The sequence below is a fragment of the Lactuca virosa genome, chromosome 9 (genome assembly GCF_052849685.1).
Source record: "Lactuca virosa cultivar CGN04683 chromosome 9, Lactuca_virosa_CGN04683_v6, whole genome shotgun sequence".
NCBI classification, from domain to species: Eukaryota; Viridiplantae; Streptophyta; class Magnoliopsida; order Asterales; family Asteraceae; genus Lactuca; species Lactuca virosa.
This window is the reverse complement of record NC_136434.1, coordinates 72582784-72608954: the sequence shown is the minus strand read 5'-3', so window position 1 is coordinate 72608954 and position 26171 is coordinate 72582784. Positions and strand designations below refer to the sequence as shown.

At 35.6% G+C, this 26171-nt stretch overlaps 2 protein-coding genes across 2 annotated transcripts; one reads left to right on the top strand and one right to left on the bottom strand.

The window, feature by feature from the left end:
• Positions 1–14912: 14912 nt before the first annotated feature.
• On the bottom strand, positions 14913–16953 carry LOC145136157 (glycosyltransferase family protein (DUF23)). The gene has a single exon (XM_079070342.1). It carries the CDS (start codon positions 16897–16899, stop codon positions 15001–15003), a length of 1899 nt encoding a protein of 632 aa, XP_078926468.1. The 5' UTR covers positions 16900–16953; the 3' UTR covers positions 14913–15000.
• Positions 16954–19034: 2081 nt separating this feature from the next.
• On the top strand, positions 19035–21470 carry LOC145139382 (uncharacterized). The gene is made up of 4 exons (XM_079073223.1): positions 19035–19044; positions 19394–19465; positions 20279–20352; positions 20931–21470. Exons 1-4 carry the CDS (start codon positions 19035–19037, stop codon positions 21468–21470), a joined length of 696 nt encoding a protein of 231 aa, XP_078929349.1.
• Positions 21471–26171: the final 4701 nt, after the last annotated feature.

Here is a 26171-nt window from a genome sequence, read left to right as displayed (position 1 = left end):
CCAACAGTGGTATCAGAGCCTAGGCTTGTTTGTTTGATACTTGATGCAAACTTGTTGAAAAACTCAAGTTTTCTGCATTCTGCAGCATGAACTCGCCGAGTCCATGGGGGGACTTGCCGAGTCCATGAGTAAATTCATCCTACTCGTTGAGTAGGTTCGTGCACTCGACGAGTAGAAGCCTCAGAATGCAGATTTTCGAGTTTTGCTGCTGGAAATGGACTAGAAACATTACCCTAAACTGTTTTGGTGTTATAAAACCTGTTTTAGATGGTGTAATGTTTATGCTAATCCATTTACAATGGCTTATATCAAAATTACATGATGATATATGTTCTTATGTTCTTGGAATTTTTGATATGATGTTCATGTTCTTATGAATTATTGTTAGATCATAGGAATTATTTGCTAAATTGTTTATTGATAATTCTTGATCATTTATGTGTTTTAATGTAGTCCATAATTTGTCCTCAAGTTATGGATTTCCAAAGGTCACTTTCATTTATGCACACTTAAAACACATAAGTTACATGAAAATGAAGAGTCTTCATTTTATGAACCTTTAATTCATAAGTTATGAAATGAAAAGTTTTGAATAGTTTCAAAACTTGTCCTCAAGTTTTGGAATTTGTAAAGTTACACACACTTTAATATACTTTAATTCCAAACCCTTAGAGTTTTAAAAGTTAAAATTCAACCCTTATACTATTTATAACATTAATGGTTAATTATTATATATATGTATAAGATTAAGTCATTTTACCGTTAGTAGGCCTCATTCACGAAGCCGGTCTATAAGGGGGGTATAAGGTTGTTGCCTATAAAATGGCAACTTAATGGGTGTCCCTTCTCACCCACCGCTTCCTTGATCGGTGGATGGTCGTTAGCCGAACGGGTAGGACAATGACTTTAAATTCTCATTAAAAGTATAATGAAATACTATAAAGTAACTAAACCTTTAGTTACTTTAGGAAAATGTGAATATGGTGCTAACCCATGAAATTCACACTTTGTACCTTACCAAGTCGTTGGTGGAGCGTGTGTGGTTAACCGGCACACTAACTTGGACTAGTAAGGATCACGAAGGGTGACTTAATGTTTATCATAGATCGGTGGAGCGTGTGTGGTTAACCGGCACATTGATTAGGTGATAATATTAAGGGTACCAAGTGAATTTGCATGGTTATTCACACCTTGTTTTGTGATCCTCGGCATCCTAGTCACAAAACTTGAAGGGCACAATCGAGATTGAAACATGCCATTGAAAAGTTCAATGAATCTCAAAAGAATCTAGGAATTTCAAAACCAATTAAACCTAATAATTTATTTCGTTTTCATGGTGGAAATTGGTGAATCGTCATTCACCTACCTTCAAATATGTTATAGCTTAGATTACGGCATCCCTCTTCTAAGTTATAATATATTGTGTTGGATCCTAGCCTTAATATTACATTTGGGTGTATTATTAAGGATTTGATATATCTAATCTAAACTTGTTTTCTTCTTTTCAGATGTCTTCCAACAACAAAGCTTCGGGCTCTAACCCTACTGGCTCCTTTTCCCTCATGAACCTTTGTGGGAGGGTCATCTTTGATGGTTCCAACTTCATGGATTGGATCCGGAACATCAGGATGGTCACTCGTTACGAGGACAAGGAATATGTCCTTGATAAGGAGCTAAAGGAGCTTGATGAGTCCACTGCTACTCCTGAGGAGGTCGCTGAGTATCAGGCACATGAAAGAGATGCCACCAAGGTGGCATGCATCATGATGGCCACCATGACAGCTGAACTCCAAAAGTCCTATGAGGACTATTACCCTTTTGAGATGCATCAGGATCTGATGGAAAGGTACCATCAGAGTGCTCGTCAAGAGCGGTATGAAATAATCTCCTCCATGATCACTACCCGTATGAAGGATAGCGAACCAATCACGAGCCACATGCAGAAAATGCAAAGGTATGTGGACCGTCTAATGAAACTGAATGTGAACTTCCCTGAGGAGTTGGCAATTGATATCATTTTGAACTCCTTGCCATCGTGTTATGATCAATTTCGTATGACATACCACATGAACAAGGAGGAAGTCACACTCAGTAAGCTTTAAGGACTTCTGAAGACTGCTGAAAGTGGTCTTAAGAGTAAGTCGGTTACTACTCCTACTCCTACTACTACCCCTGTTTTGGCTATCGGGCAAGGCAAAGGGAAGAAGAGGAAGCACCCTTCGAAGGGTACCAAGGGAAAGTCCCTTGAAGGCTCCTCATCTGGAACCAAAGGTGGTTCTATCACTCCTTCTGCCATCCCTAAGGATGCCGAATGCTTCTACTGTCAAAATAAGGGGCACTGGAAGCGAAACTGCCCAAAGTACTTGCAGGATGTCAAGGATGGGAAAGTGAAACCATCCCATGCAGGTATTTACACTATATTGTCTAATAACTCACCATATTCTAATTCTTGGGTTCTTGATACAGGTTGTGGTATTCACATCTGTTGTGACTTGCAGGGCCTAAGAAGAAGTGGGGATGTGGAGCACGGAAAGATAAACTTAATCATGGGGAACAAGAAGGTTGCACCTGTTGCCAAGATTGGAGTTTATACTTTGTTGCTAGATAGTGGGTTAAAGTTAGATTTGAATAAATGTGTGTACTCATCTGAAATGGCGAGGAATATTATTTCCTTTCATGCTTTGTACAAACAAGGTTTTACCTTTTCTTTTGATAATGAAGTTGGTAGTATTAATGCTTTCTTTAATAATGTTCTTTATTTTAAAGCATTACCTTGTGATGGTGTGTATGAAGCTATATCGGTTGTAGATAATTTAGGAAATAATGTATTATGTATTGATTCTTCTACTAGCTTGGATAAAGCATCTTTGTGGCATTGTCGTCTTGGACATGTAAGCAAGAAACGCATAGGCCAGCTCCAAAAGGATGGAGTCTTGGAGTCGTTCGACCTCAAGTCGGATGATAGTTGTGAGTCTTGTCTATTTGGAAAAATGACAAAATCACCCTTCACTGGTACTTGTGCAAGGGGTGAGGGTTTGTTGGACCTTATACATACTGATGTATGTGGACCATTCAAAACCGCCACAAGGGATGCTAATCGCTATTATGTGACTTTTATTGATGATTTTAGTAGATATGGTTATGTCTACTTAATCAAACATAAGTCAAAAACTTTTGAAAGGTTTAAAGAGTTTAAACAGGAAGTAGAAAATCAATTGGGCAGGAACATTAAGATGCTTCGATCTGATCGAGGTGGTGAGTATCTTAGTACTGAGTTCCTCGACTATCTTAAGGAGTGCGGAATTGTCTCACAATTGACACCTCCCAGGACACCACAGCTGAATGGTGTATCTGAGAGGCGTAATCGAACTTTGTTGGACATGGTTCGCTCTATGATGAGTCGAGCTTCGCTACCAATCTCTTTTTGGGGGTATGCCTTAGAGACTGCCGCCCACATCCTTAATCTAGTCCCTACAAAGAAGGTTGCCAAAACACCTCATGAAATGTGGACTGGGAAAGTTCCCAATTTGGACCATATCAAGATTTGGGGTTGCGAGGCTTTCGTGAGGCGCGAGACTCATGACAAGCTCGAACCTCGAAGTGAAAGGTGTATTTTCATCGGCTACCCACAAAAATCCTTTGGTTACCTCTTCTACAGACCCAGTGAGAATGTGGTCTTTGTGGCTAGGAGAGGGGTCTTTCGAGAGAGAGAATTTATAAACCAAGGAGACAGTGGGAGGCAAATTGACCTTGAAGAAATTCAACACTCAATTGGTGAAGGAACCTCAGACACTAGCAATCAACTTGGGAGGAAATTCATGTTGATCCAGCTGACGAGTCTATACTTCCGAGGCGTTCCACAAGGGTTAGGAACACACCTGAGTTTTATTATGGATTTCATATTACTACGGAAGGTGATACATTTATCAGTGATAGTACACTGGTAAATCTGGATGAACCTAACAGTGTTAAGGAAGCCATGGCAGGCCCAGAGTCTGCTAAATGGAAGGAGGCTATGGACAGCGAGATACAGTCCATGTATGACAATCAAGTTTGGAACTTGGTTGACAATGTACCAGGCCGTAAGACAGTCGGGTGCAAATGGATCTTCAAGAAGAACCGACATGGATGGGAAGGTGCACACTTATAAGGCTCGACTGGTTGCGAAGGGTTTTACTCAGACTCAGGGTATTGATTATGATGAAACCTTTTCACCAGTAGCAAAGATTAAGTCTATTAGGGTTATGCTAGCCATTGCTGCATTTCATGATTATGAAATATGGCAAATGGATGTCAAAACCGCTTTCCTTAACGGAAAGTTGGCTGAGGATGTTTACATGAATCAGCCAGAAGGTTTTGTCAGTGCAGAGTACCCCAATAGAGTGTGCAAGCTTGAGAAATCCATTTATGGATTGAAACAAGCATCTCGAAGTTGGAATCTTTGTTTCGATGAGAAGGTCAAAGAGTTGGTTTCTGAAGAAGTGAAGATGAGTCCTGCGTGTATGTCAGAGCTAGTGGGAGTATAGTTAGCTTTTTTGTACTGTATGTGGATGACATACTACTCATAGGAAATGACATCCCAACCTTGCAGGAGGTTAAGTCCTGGCTTGGGAAGTGCTTTGCTATGAAGGACCTTGGAGAAGCTGCCTATATCCTAGGGATAAGGATATTAAGAGAAAGGAGTAAAAGACTAATTGGACTTAGTCAGAGTATCTACTTGGATAAGGTGTTGAAAAGGTTCAACATGCAGAATTCCAAGAAAGGAGAATTACCGATCCAAAGCAATGCCAAACTGAGCAAGGCTCAGAGCCCGAGTACAGAAGATGAGATAGCTGAGATGAGTCGATTACCTTATGCTTCCGCTGTTGGTTCGATCATGTATGCTATGACTTGTACCCGTCCTGATGTGGCCTTCGCTTTGAGCATGGTCAACAGATATCAGGGGAACCCTGGCAAGGCTCATTGGACTGCGGTAAAGAATATTCTCAAGTACCTGCGGAGGACTAAGGATTGGATCCTTACCCTTGGTGGGAGTGATGACTTGAGAGTAGTAGGGTATAGTGATGCTAGCTTTCAGACTGATAGGGATAACTTCCGCTCTCATTCGGGCTGGGTCTTTACCTTAAATGGAGGGGCAATCATTTGGAAGAGTTCCAAACAGGAGACTGTAGCTGATTCGACTTGTGAATCAGAGTACATAGCAGCGAGTGAAGCGGCAAAGGAGGCGATATGGCTGAGGAACTTCATCGGAGATCTTGGAGTTGTACCAGCTATTAAGGAGCCTATGGAGATTTTCTGTGACAGCAATAGTGCATTTGCCTTAGCCAAGGAACCAAGAGATCATGGCAGATCCCGACACATTGACAGAAAATATCACTTCATAAGACACAAGATAGAAGAGGGACTCCTCGTGGCAAAGAGGTTATCGTCAGATGAGAACCCTGCGGATCCCCTTACGAAGGGACTGACGAGGGTGAAGCATTTGCAGCATGCGAGACGCATCAGGCTGAGGGACGATATTAGTTTTACAGATTAGATAGTTATTACTGAAACTTGTAAAATGTAATCGACGTTTGATGATGAATAAAAGTTGTGATTTATTTATGAGTAAGGTGTTGCTATCATTGTCAATTATTTACTATTGTTTCAGCTTTGCATGTTTTGACTTCCAGAATAATAAGTTTATTCAAACTCTCCACAGTCGGTCATATGTCGGAAGTAGGTATGAATCAATACTGTCATGAATTGGGATTGTAGATGACTAAAGGTGTTTAGCCATAGCAATGGTTGCTACAACATTCATGAGTACTCATAAGTTATGAGTATTGGAATAAACCCACGCTCACTTGTATCACTCCATGGAATTTATCTCGAGTGATCGTGAGACGGTAATATCATATAAGTCTTCAAACCTAGAGATATGAGTTGTTACCTATAAGTTGGTTGTGCATTGATTGCACGTAAACGCATCAGTAACTTGATGTTATAAAACGTGCCTTTGTGTGCAATTCAATAAGTAGTAGAACAAGCATATGAGTCGAAGTTTATCTGTTCCTTCTAGGAATAGAAGCGATATCTGGGCCCCTCGATGATTTTGTTTTGACCTATGTACCGGGCCCGGTCAGAACTAAATTGATGTGTTCGATTAAGTTCTTTGTCAAACAAATCAGAAATCGGGAAACAAACTGCTGGACAATAAGTAAGACATTGTTCCATGTATTTGTCTGGCTGATATCATGAGAGCAGAGGATTATGTGATCACTTATCTAAAATGGCGCTTCATAGTTCAACAGAGTTTTCGAGAGCTACGATTGCCGGTTGGTTCCTGAAGCCATATAGGCAAATACAGTTATCAGACTTATCCAAGTGGGAGACTGTTGGATAAGGTGTCTAAGTCCATAACTTATTTGGTATATACTTAACTCGACCCGGCATGGTCCATTTGGGTTGCACTTCACCCGAACTATTTATATGGATAACATTATGAGAAGAGTATATTTGCGGCCTACTAATATATTATAAGTTATAATATATTAATATGAAATTGTATTATTTAATTAGTATTGATCTTAAATTAATTATGAACTAATTTAGTGATCATAAGGTGACTAATTAAATAATGGGCTATTGTACTTATATAGTGTGGGCTAACACTCATAAGGAAATGGGCTAAGCTTGAATGGAAGTCCATGGATGATCCATGGAGCTTTTAACCCATGGATCCTTGGAATAGGAAAAGACATGGGTTATTAGGGTTTGCATGGTTCATAACCCTAATCATCTACACTATATAAAGAGGCTTATGGTGCTTGAGAAGACACTATGTGTGTGTGCATAAGGTGTGGCCGATTTCTAGAGTATTAGAGTGCTCTCTCATAAGTTTTCCAAGTTTGTGGTGATTTGTGATTTCCATTTGAGGCATTCACATTATTGGTGCTTGGCTCTCAAACTCCCAAGGAATCAACTCACTAACAAAGGTATGTAATTCTTCTAGTATCTTTTATGTTTAAAAGTACCCCATGTATGCTAGATAGGTTATGAACCTTGGAAAATTATTTTGCATGTATTTTAGACAAACATAGATCCAAGGTTTCTAGGGTTGCATGAACACCTTAGGAGTGTTAGTTTGCTCAAAACCCAACAGTTAGGGCCCTATCTGAAAAAGTACAGGCAACAAATTTAACTTTGCTACCCTCCGGACAGGAGCAAATTTCAAAGATTGCTTCTGTCTTTTCAAACCATTGCCTTAAAACCATCACGCCCCCAGTTCCATTAAAGGTCCTGGGTTTGGCATTCGAGAAGTCTTTATAAGTGCACTCTCGCGAGTGCTCATGACCCTCGCCATGGTTAGAAGGACGTGCACCAGCTCCCGACCCACTAGCACCAGGAGTATTGATATGAGCCATGGCAGCCGCTACAGCCGCCGTGACTGCCGCTTGGAACATAGTGGGTCGAATTGAGGAGGTGGTGGTGGGGGTGGCGTCGGTGCTTCATTGTCACGTATTAGATTTCTACGAGGAGGCATCTTTTCTATACAAGTTAAAAGATAAAAGATGATAAGATATCAAGAATGAATACGAATTTGATATCTCTGAACGAAACACTTAACTCAACGTGAAACTTGTAAAGGATTGGAAATAGAAATCTATTGCAAAACAACTTGCAATAGGATAATATGAAATTGAATGGTTATTTTTCAAAGAGTATGAATGTACATGTCGACTGTATTGGTATATCAAGTATATGTAATCTGGAACACTTGACCTTAAAGCAGGTCTATAATATACCACAATACTGAGGAAGTGTCGACATCAAACCGACCTACCGAAAATAAAATTTCCGCGGTCGTATTGAAAGCATGAAAAATAACACTGGAACATTTCTGTGATTCAAAACATTGGAATAGGATGTTTATGAGAATTGTAATAACTATTGTTGAAGTAAAGTGCTTATTGTTTTATTGATACCCGGTTTTGTACATATCGTGAAAAGTAGTATATACATTCGATATAGAAAGTAGAAAGTAGAAGTAGTGCGAACACTACTTGCGGCGGTTGCTACGACGGTTGTTGGGTTCCGCTTCGTCTTGTGCTTTCCAGCGCCTTTCTTGGGCAGCTTGATGCTCCCTCAATTCTCTTATCTCTGATTGAGCAGCATTGAGTTTCCTTTGAAGGGCTTCAGTATGGTGCTGGGTGTCATCCTGCATTTCATCAAGACGAAGGATATCTGCAGTGTTAGCCTGCGCAACCGTATTCACTTGGAGGATTCGATTAATCAAAATCCTTGATTGATCGAATTGACGGGATATTCGCTTTACTATAACTGGAAGAGCTCTATCAGTTGTTCCTCCTCTAGAGATGTTATAGAAACCTCGTGCCATTCCGTAAGGAGGGCGTTGGCCGTCTTGTCGACTCCAATGGTTTATGTATTGGCCCCACTCGGGTATGGGTTCTGCTTCATCTTGCCTCAGGGGACGCTCCCCAGGGTTGCAGACTTATGGCTCTGTATCCGTACCACTTGATTCGCTGTCCTCAAAGGGTTCTTCATCCGAGTCTGAGATCCAGCCTGCATTTTGTGGATTGTAGGGGTCCCCCGGTAAATTGTGTTAAGCCATAGGTTCTGTATTAGAAGTAAGGTTAGTAAAATACTCTCCGTAGTATTTAATCTTTGTGTTCTGTTCTATAGTTCTTCTGAATAGGTATGGTAAGTTTTAGATATGTCGCAACACCACTATCACTCCCAAACACATGTTGGTCATATCTCAAATCAATATAGTTGATCAGGCTATATTAATTCCAGATATGATTACATAACTGCCCAGGTTTGACTATAGTGTTCAACATCCAAATACTTTTAAGTTCTTATGATTGTGATACTGTACTTGTAGGTATGAGTGTTAGTATACTTCTTGTAAAAATACTTAAATCTTTAAAAACTATACTTGTAGTCAGAGCTCTTAACCCTGATGTATTTATAGTTTGTATATCTTTTATGGATTGATATACTGAGTTCACTATAAACAATGCTCTGATACCAATCTGTCACACCCCCAAACCAGACGGCGAAAACGTCCGGGGGTAGAGGACTTCAATTGTAGTATCACAACACATGCATCATAGTAATCAAAGTACAAACAACCATTGTATTTAAAAAGTATAAGTATTTACATGTGTTCAATCATTGTATATTGAAACCAAAATAGTTATACAAAAGAAGATATGACTCAAAATAGCTCCATCTTCTCAAAAAGCTCGGGGAGTACCTGTGTATTATTTCCCTGAGAATACAAGTAATTTGAAAAGAGAGTATCAACATAAAGTTGAGTGAGTGCATAAGTGTTTATGTTTGAAAGGGTGTCTTTGTATCTTGCATATGTAAACTGTTCCAGAAAATCCTATATTTTCTGTTGTATATGAAAAGTAGTTTTATTCCCATAAAACCGTTCTATTTGTAAACCAATGTTCTGTATTTGTAAAACTTGTAACTGAGAGTGTGCCTGGCTTCACCAGCTGTTATTGAAAACTATATTGAACCATTGTAGTTTGTATTCTGTAAACTGGTACTTTGAAGGTGTACTTACGTTTAGTTGATTATACACTAACGTATTGTTAATATCTTTTTAATGAGTTCTTATAACCATACTATGGCTGGATGACCTGAACCAAACGCTTTGTGGGCGTTTAAACTGTTGATAACAATTGTCACTCATTGGCGTGTATGCCTGACTGTAGCTAGCAGCCTGAGTGCAGGGTTGCCAATCCCGATATATATCTACGCACAACTTGTTTCGATCCCCTGGCTGGAGATTCTGGTTATAATGTCAGGACTTTACCTTGGTTGTCTAAATGAATTAAACAACCTAAATTGAATGACTCATAAAAAACATATAAACGTTACATGTATATTAGTTATGAAAACCCAATCATTCTGAAATAAATGATTGACAGTATGTTCTTGAATTAGTATTCCGAACATGTATTTGACAAGTGTAAACCCTTGATTTGTTCTGAATCAAAACCCTTGTTTCTTGTAAAACAGTGTATTCTAGTATACTTGAATCATGAATTATTGTTCTATGTATCATAAATTATACCTATTATAATTTATATGTACTTTCTGAATCGGTATTAAACGATGTTTGCATGTAATCCCTTGCTCAACATGTTACAAATGTATTTGAATTGATGAAATAACTTTTATATTTATATATATACACAATTTTATATATAAGTAAAATTTAAACGACACTCGGACAAATAACCGGTACTATAAGCCCACATCCAAACAAGGAAAAGGACCCTAAATGAGTTATCCGTCCTAAGCCTTTTAAATCTTATATATATATATATATATATATATATATATATATATATATATATATATATATATATATATATATATATATATATATATATATATATATATATATATAATATGAATTTTGGGGAAAAATATAAGTTTACAAAAGAGTTTAATGTTTTGAGTATATTTTGATGATTTAATGTCATTTTATCATGATTTGAAATCATGTATTTATAACACAAAGTTCTTGTGTTATACTTGTATTCCCTCCCCCCCCCCTCCCCCCTTAAAACAGTAGAAATTATGAAAATACGGGGGTATGAACTCACATGATAGGTGGTGATTTGGACAGCGTTTCGTTTCCCGGAAAGGAGTTTATTTGACAAAAAACCAGCTTTAATCGGGCAGAGTTTCGACCGGAGAGGGGTTAACTTCTCGGGAATCTTGGGGCTTCGAGGCTTGATTAGGGTTTTAGACTTGATATCGGGGCTTTAGGGGTTGTTAATATGCTTGTGGGGGTAGAAAGTGTGAAGAAAGATGAACTTTGGGGTGAAATATGTGTGAAATCCGAGAGATCTCGCACCCTTTATATAGGGTGCGAGGGGCGGTCCGAAGGAAGAGTCAGCAGCAACACGCGTCAGACATTCGAAGGGGACACAGGGCGAGGCTCGGACAAGTGGCTCGGAGGTGTTGGCTTCAGACTAGACCGAACTTCGGTCCAATGGGAAGGTGTCACGAGTGTCCGAGGGGTGTCTCCTGCGAGGGTGTCGACTGCCTATTGGACCTCGGCTGCGGTCCAATCAGAATGCGACACGGTGAACTGCGGTCCAATCAGAAGGTGACAGGTGGAGGCCTCGCATGCGAGGGTGACGTGGCCGAAGGTCAGCCTTACGAAATTGCCCGGTTTTCAGTATTTCTTGATTTTTGTGCCAAAAACTTGTGAAAATCATAACTTTCGCATACGAGCTCCGTTTTCGACGTTCTTTATATGCACGCGTAGGTAAAGTTATACTCTACGACTTTCGTTTAGACTTCGTTGGCAAATTTTTACTTTATTTTTAATATTATTATTTTTAACAGACCGGGATAGGAAATCCGTTAAAAATTCATAACTTCTTCATCCGACGTCCGTTTTTGTCTGTCTTTTTACCGTTGTACTACTATTGACGAGACCTTCAATTCTCGTTTAGGTTGTGTCGGCTAAAAATCACTCGATCATTATTTTGAGTTTTTAGCTGTACACTGCTATACTGAAACTTAGAAAAATCATAACTTCTTCATACGAAGTCAGATTTTGACGTTCTTTTTATTAAAGTTCTCGGTTTAACATAAACTACAACTTTCATTTAGATTGTTAAGGCTAAAAAACCTTTTATTGAAAATTCAGTTTTTTACACTGAACAGTGTTTTGCCGGTTTTGTCGCGGATCTTCGATTGGTCATAACTTCTTCGTCATAACTCGGATTTTAGTGTTCTTTATGTTTTTGGAAACCTTGTTAAAATCTCTATCACTTGGTTCATCCCAATCGAGATTGTTTAACAATTTATTTTTGAGGGTCAATTATGTAAATATACACAGTATGCTAAAGTTTCTCTTTATTATTTAAAAAGAAATACAAATTGACCTACATTATTACATAGGTTTGAAATAACGATTTGTTACAGAGGCGGATAGGGGTTCATCTGATAGAGGATGCTAGGGTATTGTCCGAGGGGATGGTGGTGAAGGCAGAGAGAGTGTTGGAGATGATGACCATCGGAGGTCGTGAATGCAGGCAGCTAGGGCTACACAAGAAAATAAAGCTGCGATTTTTGGGTGACTGTAATGGTGAAGTCGTAGAGGGTGTTGAAGACACCGTTGGTGATGTGTGGGGATGTTGCCGGAGACAAGCCTGAAGGTGGTGGTGGTGATGACACCTGAAGTTGGTGTCGGTGAGCAGCCATCAAGTTTTTGTTAAGAAGGTGACCAAGTGAGTAGGAGACCGACTACCTCGTCTTAACCTGATAAAGAGCCCTAAGTGGCAAAATTACCTAAATGTTAGGCATTAATGAACATAAATTTGGACTTGGGACATAACCAACTATGTTCTGTAAAATTGAGGGCTTTTATAGAAATAACCCTTTTCAAAATGGCATAACTTCGTTATTTTAGCTCCAAATAAATTGTTTCTTTTTGAGTTGCCTTTCTTACTGTTTCATCTGCCTATCATAACTTTTATGTAACAATTATTATGCATTTAGCCATTTAGGATAGATTTACATAGTCTCAAAATAATATACTTATCATTTTGTGAAGATTTCTTGTTTCACATATTTTCTTTAATATTCATTTTTCACATGTAAACTTTCAATTAACAACCATATTTAGATATTTTCAAGCACTCCTTTCATGTAAGTCTTAACAAATATACATAAGAACTTATTTAAAAACATCTTTATACATTACATTAGCATCCCAAATCTATATAAAGTTTACTGATGATACATGTTTGAGTTCTAATAGGTAAAATTCTAAAACTATAAAGTTATAAAAATTTCTGAATATATGCTGCCAGTAAAATTAACTTAATTTAAATTATAATATTAGTTAAAAAAATATGTTGAGTTCTAATAGGTAAAATTCTAAAGAATTTAAACGCAATTAAAAAACATGTTGAACTCTAGTATGTAAAAATTTAGAGAATTTTAATGCAGTTAAAACTATATTTAAACATTATATTAAAATTGTATTTCTAATTTAAAAGTTTTATTATGTATATCAGTTAAAAGATAATTTTAATAGATGTGTGTCTGTTTCGAATTAATAATATTGAAGATAAATGATTGTTTTGAAGTTTGAACAATATTAAAGTGTTGTTTGTTTTTTCTGAGGCAAAATGTCTACAGTCTGTGGACTATATCTGCAGTAGAATAGGTAGACCAAACGTCTGCAGTCTGAAAGAAAAAAACTGTTTGTTTTTTAACATCTACAGACTGCTAGAATAAACTAAAATATAATTAAACCGTTTTTTTTCAACTTAAAAGAGTTTTTCAATAACTTTATAACTTTATTATAGATAATTAACAAATGTAGATTGTCTTTTATGTATTATTGTATAAAAAGTGAAAATAAAATGGTACGACTTAACATATATATTTGATAAAAACCAATAAATTTTGGTCACAATGATATACATTGACATTGTAATTAAGGATAAAAGAATTTAACACGTAAAATGGATGAAAATAAATTTTGATTTTAAATGAAAATTTTAAAATTTTCATTTTACCTTTTTAATTAAATCAATTAAAAACTGGCTATAAATATTTATCCTAAGAAAAGAATGATATTTCATTAAATAATGTTTTATAAAATTTGGCACAAAAAACATATGACAATATTACGATTTTTTTTTATATTTATATAAACAGCTCTAACGACCATTATTGTAATTAAATTTTTATTTGTAAATTTGTCACAAAAATCATGACTGTGTCGTCGAACCTCTTTTCTTTAAGTATTGTAACTTTTTTTTTCAAAATTGTTAATCATAGATAAAGTTAGAATAAATCTAAGTTATATATATATATATATATATATATATATATATATATATATATATATATATATATGTGTGTTTTTTAGTCTAGAAGATGTCTGAAGAGGTTTGCAGACTCTGGTTCACATCTGCACCAACAAGAGGACGCATAACCCTTTTTAGGTCTTCAGTCATCAAAAAATCAAACAGTTTGCGAAACCTAATGTCTGTGCGTGGTCTGCGCTGAGCAAAAAGAAGATGCCAAGAAGATCTGCAGACAAAAAACAAACAACACCTAAAAGTTAAGAAAATGACGGGTGTTGTCAACAACGAACTTTTAATAGATGTTAGCTTTTATAAAAAAAAACTCGAATTAAAAAGAAAATTATTCGGTGGTGCGAGTTTGCTATAGCTAGATAGATCTCAAACATGTCTTTTTGGAACCGGATAAACTACAGTTTGGCGAAAGAAAAGAGTTTGTAATTGGTGGGATTGGATTGTTTGCCCTTTCTCCTGTATTTAAAATGACTATTTGTATTCTTATTTTGTACTCTTTCTGGTGGGTTGCCGCTAGCCCCTTGCTAGGCTGGCCCTCTTCTTATTTAATATATTTGCTGGTTAAAAAAAAAAAGTTGAAAAAAAAAGTCCTACTCGTTTGTTGTTGATAAGCTATTAAGATTAAAATTCACAATTTTGTTTCATTCTTTATTTGGTTGTATAAATGATGCAAATTGATCGTAAAATCATTCACATTTCCAAAACGTTACTTTATTAAAAGTCGCTAACTCGGCATATTCATCATGAAAGTCGTTTTAAAATTTACTGTGAGACGAAAAATAATGACAATAAAAATCATTTACATCTTGATCAAGAAAGAAAAATACACATGGATGGTCGTTGGTGCAAAATAATGATAATACAATATCTTATGTTTCTTACACGACACTATCTTCTATTTCTTACACGACAATCATTTCTGTAAATAACCAATAATTAAATGATTATATGTGCATTTATCTCTCAATATCACTAAAATAACTTTTTACAGCAAGAAGCCCATACAGTCAAACAAAATTGTGAAAAAGTCAACAATAGTCAACAACCTTTACCATTTACTTAGCTTGTTATAATATTGTTATACCATGTCACAACTCCTATTCATATTTTCTACACTTTTATTTCATTTTTGCCATTCCATACGAAATATCATTCTATCATCTCGTCTTCCAAACCATCTTCTTGTCAAATCTTTTAGCCTATGATCATACACTTCACAAAACCTCTCCGCCCATCCTTCCGGCTCAACTGCACGGTACCCAAGTCCAGGCGTCCGATCATTCGACTGTAAATTCACCGATCGCGTCCAATCCACCACATAAGCAGACACCCTTCTTCTAAACTTTGCCTTAAACTCAGGCCACGCCTGAAATTTATAATGGTTGACAACAACAGTGTCAAGATGTACTTTTATACTCTTATACCTTTCTTTCAGTTTAAAATGATGAATCGCGTTTAATAAAGATTCATCAATCGCATCAAGCAAAACAATTGATTTGTGTCTATTTTCCATTTCTTTTCTACAAGTGTAACCTTGTGTTACACCCATTGACGGGTGTTTCTTTAGATTCGAGGGACCAAATTCTAAACAGCGGATCATGATCTGTCCGTATGGACGTGATGGTAGCAGTGAGGGTAACAGTAATTTTGAAGGTGGTGATGAAGCCCATAATGGAGAGTAGATGAATTCGTCTATGTCAATGTACATCATCCAATGACATGAGTTTTTCTCAAGCAATACTGCGTGTGAAAAACCTGCTTCTTGAGTTTTCGGCCATAGCCAAAAACGAGTCTCAATATTGTACCCTTTTGATTTTAACAAATTTACGATTTTGCCCAAATCATCATCACTACCGTTGTCATATAAAATGAATTTGTCAACCCCGATTTTGGAATGGTACATCACCCATTCTTTTAAGAACTTGGCTACATTGTAGACCATGGTACATGCGCACAATAGCGACTTTTTGGGGCTGGCTATTGCTACCTTGCGCTCTGGTGCGTAGAATGCTATAGATGGGACGACCTGGTTAGTTTGTAGGATTACGAGAGAGGCTATGACTGGATTCTGACTAAACGCCGTTAAATCAGGGCGTTGACATCTGAAGACTTCTTGCATTGAACTAGTAACGGAAGTTGTAACGCCGTTTACAGTATTGTCACCGAAAAGGCATTTGAATTCTGTTGGGCTTCTGTTGATTCCTTGGCGATTGTTGATGCCTTTCGCGAATAAAACGATGTCGTTCTCCGTTTCGATGATGTTGTAGACGATGAAGTTCCATCGGAGGAGCTCCGATGACGGCGATTGCAACGGATTGGACGTCATTTTAGCCTGATCTGAAGTTTTTATCAGCCTTGGGTGACGGAACGGTAGTCTTCGACGGATTCGCATCGGGAGCTGGCAAGTGAAAGTTTTCCGATCCGGAGACGTCAACGTTCCCGAAAATCTAGCCGGAGATATCTCATTTGTGTCAAATAAACAAAAATAGGATGTATAATCTGTATCATCTCCGAACTCCAACGATACAATCACGAGCACCTCCCAAGAAGGAAACAAAATCGAAACATTCATAATCGATGATTCAGAGTTCAGATACACATGGAGCGAATTATTCTTGCTCCCAGTTTCTTCGAAAACAGAATCAACATTGGTAACGATGGTGGTGTTAGATAGAACAGTACCTTCAATTTCAGTCGAGATGTTCCGACTCTGAGGAATTTGTGGTTTAAACTGAATCGTATCATCCGCAATGAATCCAACCGAGTTTGTGCTTTCTTCTGGAACTGTTCGAGTATCGTTGGTGGCGGCGGGGGTAACCGCGTCATGCTCGTGAATGATTAGGTTATTGTCGACGTAAGGTCGGAGGCGAGGGTTTGGAATGTAGAGTTGGGGGTTGAAAGATGGGGAATGGCGGCGATCGGAGGAGATGGAGGCGGTTGGTATGAGGATATGATAGACGGAAGCGAGGAAGACGATGGATGCCAATACGTACAGAAAGACTGTACGTATATTTAGGGCCATTTTCACCGGGACAGAGCAGACAGAGCAAGAATTTATTAGAAGAATAAGCGCCTTATATATGGAAAATTGCTGAGGAAGAAGAGCGACTAATGTAGTTTTATTTAGGGGTGACCTTGGTATTGAAACCGACCCGAACCAGACCCGAACAAAACCGTAAAATATTTAAACTGAATATGTCCAAAAACAAAGTCCGAATACTAAAACGGTAGAGGGCATACAATATCGGTTTGGTTCGGGTACCGGGTTTGAGTATTCGGTACAAATATAGTTTTAGTACCGATTTGGCAATGTACAACTTATAATGCATGCAGGGACGGACTCAGGATTTCGTAGTAGGTGTTGCCGGTGACACATTTTTCCTTTTACGTAGTGGCACAAAAGTAGAAAAAACGAAAAATTCGAAAAATTCGAAAATTTTTACACTGTATCCGAAAAAATAAGGGGTTGCCGGTGCCACTATGGGCACCATAGTGGAACCGTCCCTGAATGCATGAAGTACAAACTAACTTAAATTAGTAAATGTGTGATCTACAATCGCACAATTGTCATAAACATTTGATATAACTAGCTGATAACTGGTGATCGGTGGCTGGAAGCTAGAAGTTAATAGCGGGTAGTTAGTAGTTCTATAGATTTTATTTATTATATGAGTGTTCGAAAAAAGTATATAAAAACTTTTGAAATATATAAAATTACATAAAAAGACAATTGTTTAAAAAAGATAAATATAAAACTTTTAAGGGCAATTCTGGAAATATCTAAATATTATTAAAAGATAAACTTTATGACATCAAACAATCAGGACCCTTGATTGTATTTCGATCATAGGTTTTTTACCCTTAGATCAGTTTGTGACATCACCTACAAAAGTTTTTGTAAAAACTCTTTTTTCCATCAATCATTACCATGTCTAAAGGTTATTTACGGTGTTACCCTTAATATACGTTGAATTTTCATAATAAATATTATATCAAATCGCATAAAATCAGCAGCTTAATTGAAGAATCTTTATTCACGTTTTGTAATATTTAATTTCTTACCATATTAATCATTCTAATTGATTATAATTGATCTTATACATAGTAAAAAAAATTCATTAATCAAATGATATCTCTGTAAAAAAGGAACTTATAAGGTATCTTATCTTCTATTTCAAATTTAAATTTAAAATACATTTCAATTTATTTACCTCCTTTTTTTCATCGTTATATATCTTCTATACATAATACATAATTCTAACATTTTTATTCTTCGATTTACGCAGGAACAGTTGACATACTTCCTCTGCAGAAAAATAAAATAGAGTAAAAATTTATCCAGCCTTGTCATCGACGATCAACGGTATGTATTTATATGCCTTATCATTTTCTATTTCACGCTTTCAATTCCTCTTATCAAATCACTGCATACTTTCATGAACTCAAACATCAATCTTCACATTAATCTAATTAGTTATTTAAATAGATGTGTTTCCAATAAAACCATTTACTTTGAGTTTATTCGTTTTCCTTCTACTATTTAATGTCTCTGTTAATGTTGTTATTGTTTTTGTTTAAATTAAAACTTCTGAATTAAAAAGAGTTTAAATTTCACACACTTTTGCCTTTATGGAAAATCCATAATGCAACATTCGGTACTATTCATGCAAAGGGAAAATCTGGAAAACAATTTTTTATCCCCTCATAGTAGGATATGTATGTTTTTGATAGAATATATAATTTTTTACTAGATAATACTGTAAAAAAAACTATAAATTATATGCAACTTTTAGTCATGAAGTATTTCGGTGTTTAATTTTTTTTAAAAGATTGAACTTGCAAGATTTAAATATTGGTCAACTCCATTTTGGATTACTATTACGACTTTCAATTATTTTTGTTGTTATAAACAAATATCACATTCAATTTTTTTATATGAAAAAACTCAAATATGGCTAATTTCCTTATTGCCAAAAAATAGCTAAAACTTCACATCTCTAATCTGTAAATATTATTAAAAGAGAAACCTTATAACATCATCTTAAACAATCAGGGCCCTTGATTGTCTTTCGATAATAGGTTTTCCACCCTCAGATCACTTTGTGACATCACCTACCAAAGTTTTGGTAAAAACGTTTTTTTCCATCAATCGTTACCATGTCTAAAGGTAACTTACGGTGTTACCTTTAATACCTGTTGAATTTCCATAATATAGATTATATCAAATCCCATAAAATCAGCAGCTTAATTATAGAATCTTTATTCACGTTTTGTAATATTTAATTTCTTACCATATTAATCCGTCTAATTAATTCTAATTGATATTATACACAGTAAACTGTTTTTCATAGGTCAAATGATATCTCTGCAAAAAAGGAACTTATAAGGTATCTTATCTACTATTTCAAATTTAAATTTAAAATACATTTCAATTTATTTACTTCCTCTTTCTCATCGTTATATATCTTCTATACATAATACATAATTCTAACATTTTTATTCTTCGATTTACGCAGGAACAGTTGACATACTTCCTTTGCAGAAAAATAGAGAAAAAACTTTTCCAGCCTTGTCATCGACGATCAACGGTATGTACTTCTATGCCTTGCCATTTTCTGTTTCACACTTTCAATTCCTGTTATCAAATCACTGCATACTTTCATGAACTCAAACCTTAATCTTCACATTAATTAATCTAATTAGTTATTTCAATAGATGTGTTTCCAATAAAACATTTACTTTTATTTTATTCATTTTCCTCCTACTATTTAATGTCTCTGTCAATGTTGTTATTTTTTTTGTTTAAATTAAAACTTCTGAATTAAAAAGAATTTCAATTTCACATACTTTTTCCTATATGGAAAATCGATAATGCGGCGTTCGGTACTATTAATGCAAAGGGAAAATCTGGAAAATAATTTTTTATCCTTTCATAGTAGGATACTTTTATTTTCTACAAATGAACATAATATTGATATACTTCTGAACCATAATTACATTTTTATTATGTTCATATATTTGTATTGTCTAAATTTTTGAGTGCTATCAATTTGACATATTTGGCCATACAAAAGAATAGCAGTGTACTTCTGAATCAAAAATACAATGTTATTCTATTTTTTCATTTGTATTGCTCTTCTAAAATATCGACTGTTGTCAATTTTTTATATTTGTATTGTTGTTCTAAATTATTGACTGCTATCAATTTGATATGTTTGTCCCTATAAAAGAATAGTAGTGTACTTCTGAATCATAAATATAATGTTATTCTGTTTTTTTATTTGTAATACTCTTGTAAGTTATTGACTGTTGTCAGCTTGACATATTTGCTATTTACTTACTTTAACTTATTTTTTCTGTTTTTTTATTTTTATTTTTTTGTTTTTGTTAAATATATGCAGATGTTCGTTTCCATTTAGTGATCACTATTTTTTTTTCTAATCAACACCTCACATTTGACCATTTACTGTGGCAAGTAATATTGTTTTCTCATAATTTTATAATTGATTGGATTTCATGGAATAAAATGATGTCATATAATTTTTTTGTATTTTAATAGTAACTGATGAATAAAAGAAAAAGAATAGGAGGCTAATGGAACTGTCATCTAAAAGTGTAGTTGATGAATACGTTATATAAGACATAAATCTTTTTTTTCTTTGTATTGTACTATTAATATATTTTTTAATATATTTCCCCCATTTATGATACGGATTTTCATTTCAGAAAATAATTTCTTCACACCCCCTAATTATCGTGTTATGCGAAACCTTACCGAATTACCTTCAGCATCCCCGTCTCATAACATCATACCCGAATGTGCAATCCACATTATTTCGTCAAGGTCGCCACTTTCACAAATAACCAGTCAAGATAACTTATTCTTAATTTCTTTTATATTATATTTACCTCCACATCTTGAATCATATAACATCAATTTTAATTTCCCTATATATTAATTGTTATCATTAATTTTTTAATACATATATGTCTATAATATTTAATTTGTATAAGTCATTTTTTCCTTTAATATCCTATTTAATGAGGCTTCAGGTTGGTTGTCCAACTAATGATTTGGATGAGACCAAAGCATTTCTTGAATGGATTCTTAAAATTGGTGAAAGTAATATTGGTGGTCCTAATGATAGTGAAGTTGAAGTTGAATTTCTAGAAGACGTTATGGTTCGCTCTATAAGTGACCATATTCATTCAATTGTATCGACAATTTATCCGTGTTTTGAAAACCATCTTGATGATCCATCATATTTTCAATATAAAGCTATTTTGGTCCCTACAAATGAAGAGGTCGATGCTATCAATGACTACATGTTAGGATTGATGAAAGATGGAGGAAAAACTTATTTGAGTTCAGGTTCTTTATGTGAGACAGAGTCAGCAGATTGTTTTGAGGAATTAGTTTACTCTCTTGATGTATTGAATGCTTTTAAGGCATTTGGAATTCCCAACCATAAACTTACAGTAAAAATAGGTGTTCCGGTCATGTTGCTTTGTAATATCTACCAAACCGAAGGTTTATGCGATGATACTAGGGTACAAATTGTTAGACTTGGAAAACATGTCATTGATGCATGAATTATAGTTAGTAGATTCTTCAATTAGACTACTTATATACCTCGCATGAAGTTAACTCCGTCTGATAAAAGAATCCCCTTCCGTTTTCAGCGGAGACAATTCTCCGTAGATGTTTGTTTTGCTATGACCATTAACAAGAGTCAATGACAATCATTACCAACTGTCAGATTGTATTTGCGTAGACCCGTCTTCACTCATGGTCAGTTATATGTAGTTGTTTCTCGCGTGACAAATAAAAAAGGCTTGAAGGTACTCATATGTGACGAGGAAGGTCGTTCAACCAATAAAACAAAAAATGTTGTCTACAAAGAGGTTTTTCAACGATTATAGATATTCAGACATTTTATTTTATTTTTTAAACTTTTCAATATAATCAATAACGAGAAGTTTGTTTCTGTTACTTTATCATTTTTTTTAATTATTGTGTCGGTTTTTTTATGACTTTATATGTATTTTTTTACGTTATCCCGTGTTTTACGTGAGTCATAATCTAGTTGATTAATAAATCTCAATAATTTTTTTATTAAACACTACATGAAGTATTTTTAAATTTAAAGCTTTTTGTTTAAACTAATACCTTCTCCGGATGATGAATGAAACTTGACATTGTCAAATTTTTTGTTTGTATACTATAAACGTAAATTTCATTTTCTTGTCAACCCCCCGAACCAAAGAAGTAACGTTCATATCAACAACTTGGTTTGACATGTGATTTTCATCTGTTACGGTGTACATGATCATATTCCGAAATGCATTTCTAATAGGGAAAACTGCAATAAAGTCCCTACATATTGACCTCATAATCGATTTAGTCCCTATATATTTTTTTTATTCAATTAAGTCCCAAATACCGGTAATCGTATTCAATTTAACCCTTTGACCCGGTCAACAGGTCATCCAACTTTCAAAAATTACATTTTTGGCCCAGATTTCAAAATTTATTACAAATTTGGTCCAAAATTTACACTTTTGGCCCAGATTTTAAATTTTGTTACAAATTTGGTCCAAACTTTACCATTTTTACCCAAATTTTAGAATTTTATTATGAATTCATCCTAACTTTAGTTTTTTTTACAACTTTTTTTCTCAAAAAATTGTTTCTAATATGTTTTTTCTTTATAAAATCATATTTATACAAAAAAAACGTATTTTCACATAAAAATCTTATATTTTTTAAATAAAAACTGTAACGCCCCGTTTATTTAAATAAATTAATAAATGTAAGTCCCAGACTAATTTGTGAAGAATTTAGAAGTTGGAGGTTAAAAGTGTAAAATCCGGATTTAATTTGTAAGTATTATGGAAGGCAGGGACTAAATGGTAATTATTGGGACTTCATTGAAGAGATTTTGGAGGCTTAGGGGTTGTTAGGTAAATTTTGGACTCAAGTTGATAAAGGTTTGTGAAGGAGGGACCGATTGTGTAAAAAGGAGAGAAGTTTATTATGGAGTCGGGTTTAAGACATCAATTCCTGTTTCCCCCTCAGTGCATCTTCAAAACCCTAAACCTAGCATATCCCTTCCCAGCCGCCACCATTTCTTCTTCGGTCCTTCTCAGCCGCCATCTCCCCCACCATAGCGTGAATCACCGCTGCTCCGGTCACCGGCGAAGTCGAGGACGCAACCACCAGGCCGATACTGTTGGATTAGTGTCTAAGTCCATAACTATTTTGGTATGTACTTGACCTGATTATGAGCATGGTCCTTTTGGGTTGCCTTCACCATAGCAATATGTTGGATGAATTAAGGAGAGAAAGGTTTAATTATGATTTATCAATATATTAAAGGAGAAATCATAATGTTTAATTGATATTAGTCAAGAATTAATTGAGAATTAATTTTGTGGCTAAAAGAGATTAATTAAACTTAGGGGACTGGATTTGTAATTATAAGATAATTGCTATTGGGCTATGGATTACCTAAATAATATAGGTTGGACAAATTCTATGGGAAGCCCATAAGGAATTCGTCCAAGGGATATGTTAAAGGAGTCCATGGGCTGCTTAGGGCTTAAGCAGCCAGATTAGGGTTTCCTAGTTGTAAACCCTAATAGCCTACATGTATATAAAGGACCCTTAAGCCCCAAAAACGTGGGGAACTAATCCTTTAGGGTTTCCAGCCATTTTTGGTGCCTCCTCTCTCCTCCCTCTTCATCCAAGTTGCTTAGTGGTGTTTGTGACTCCATTAGAGGTGCAACACTTGAGGCACTAAGCTTTCTGAAGCCAAACAAAGCAAGGAATTGATTGTTATTACTATATAACAATCAAAGGTAATTACTAAACCCTTATTTCAGTTCTTATTTAATAGATCTAGGGTTTATAGCTTTGGATATTCAATTGCATGTTCATTAGACAAACTAGATCCAAAAGCTATTAGGGTTTGCATGTACACCATAGGAATGATGTATTGCTCGAAACCCATCAGTGGTATCAGAGCCTAGGGCTGTTTGTTAGTGAATTTGATGCTTACTTGATCGAAAATTGCATGAAAAATGAAGTTTTTTTGCCCTCTGAATTTCCGACTCGGCGAGTCAGGCCGACTTGGCGAGTCCAGTCCCTGACTCGGCGAGTCCATGGATCTGGCAGCGTTTTTTGGTGATTTTCTTGCTGTTTTGGCTTGGGATACTTACCATAAATGTTTTTAATTCATAAAATCTGATTTTTATTGATATTGGGTGATTATCCTTGCCAAAATAGAATATAATTGTCAAAATTTAGATAATCTTTTGTTTTATTAGATAAAGATTGATTATTTGTAATTTAGATTTGAATTATCTTGTGAAAAAGTTTCAATTTTCCCCTTTAGGTTTTATAGTTTAAATTTGAACTTAAATGTTTTGTTTTTGAAATTTAAATAGTTAAACCCTAATGTTTTGAAAAGTTTCAAAACTTGCCCTCAAGTTTTGGAATTTAAATTTTTTGATTATAAGTTAATTTTGAAATATTTAAATTCTAATCCCAAATGTTTTGAAAAGTTTCAAAACTTGCCCTCAAGTTTTGGAATTTAAAAGTTGATTAAAAGTTTGATTTTGAAATGTTAAATTCTAAAACCCTCGCATTTTGAAAAGTTCAAATTACACTCTTATGGTTTTGTTAATTAATTAAAGTGTATAATTAAAAGAGAGTTAATAAATCCATAATGTTTTGGTTTACATTTGATTAAATTAAAAGTATAATTTATTAAATTGAACCACCAAGTATTTTAAAAGTGTAAAATACACCCTATACTATATATATGTAACATTAAAAGTCTAATATTATATATATGAGTAAAGAGTCAGTCTTACCGTTAGTAGGCCTCATTCACGAAGCTGGTCTATAAGGGGTGTTTAAGGAAATTGCCTATAAAATGGCGATTGAATGGGTATCCACTCTTACCCACCGCACTCTTGACTAGTGGAGGGTCGTTAGCAGAACGAGTAGGATAGGACGAAACCTTCCATTATAAGTATAATGAAGTACAAAGTAACTACATGCTTTTACAAATTCCCAAATCATAGTTACTTTAGGAAAAATGTGGAATTGTATGCTAATCCATGGAATTACACTTTGTACCCTTGTCGAAACGTTAGTGGAGCATGTGTGGTTAACAGACACACTAATTTGGGTTTGGCATTGGTGGCGAAGGGTGGCTCGATGTTTATCATAGATCAATGGAGCGTGTGTGGCTAACCGACACATTGATTAGGTGATAGTATCATTGAGTGCATCACGTAGATTCGTATGGTTATTCACACCTTGTTTGTGATCCTCGGCATCCCAGTCGCAAATTTGAAGGGCATAATCGAGATTAAACATGCCATTGAAAAGTTCAATGAATCTCAAAAGATCTAGGAGTTTCAATTCATTTAAAACTTAAACCTTCTTTTTCGTTTTTCATGGTGGAAATTGGTAAATCGTCATTTACCTATCTTCAAATATTCTGCAACTAGATTACGGCATCCCTCTTGTAGGTTGTAGAGTATTGTGTTGGATCCTAGCCTTGATGTTTCGTTTGGGTGTTACATCAAGGATTCTAATCAACTTGACTTGAATTTCTCTCGTTTTGTAGATGTCTAGATCTTACAATGGTCTTCCCAAGTCCCTTGGAACAAGCTTTCCAAATGAAGATGACGTTCCACGATACGATCAAGGAAATGAGAGTCATGCTTCACTTCCTCCACCTCCTCCTATTATTCTCCCTAATCCACAAGTTCAAAGGCTTGAAAAGTTCAAGCTCACTCAAGCCCTATTGGAAAGTAAACACGAAGATGGGAAACCTGTGTGTGCACACGTCTTGGAAATGAAGTCACACATTGATAGGTTAAGGATGATGGGTGTCGATATCTCAGAAATGTTGGCTGTTGACTGGGTTCTTCAGTCACTTCCTGAATCATATAGTGAGTTCGTTAGAGAGTACTATATGATGGACCATGACGTGACCCTCATTGATTTGACCTATTTGCTTATAGCTGCTGAATCAGAAATGATTTGGCGTGCTGATCGAGCGAATTTGTCTGGCAAATCAAACTCCCAAACTTCAATGGACATTGAAAATGGTGACATTGGAAATCCAGAAAAGGTAAATTCTGAGATAGTTCCTTGTGCCATTCCAAAAGAGTCCATCTGCTTCTACTGCCAAGAGAAGGGGCATTGGAGACGAAGCTGCCCTGTTTACCTGAGAGATCTAAGAGATGGGAGAGTCAAGACGTATGGCTCTACTT

Coding starts and splice junctions, on each gene's coding strand:
- LOC145139382 (XM_079073223.1), top strand. Junction 19,466..20,278: donor CTTGTCATCGACGATCAACG/GTATGTACTTCT, acceptor AAATATATGCAG/ATGTTCGTTTCCATTTAGTG. Junction 20,353..20,930: donor TTGACCATTTACTGTGGCAA/GTAATATTGTTT, acceptor ATGAGGCTTCAG/GTTGGTTGTCCAACTAATGA.
- LOC145136157 (XM_079070342.1), bottom strand. CDS start 16,899: ATGGCCCTAAATATACGTACAGTCTTTCTGTACGTATTGGCATCCATC.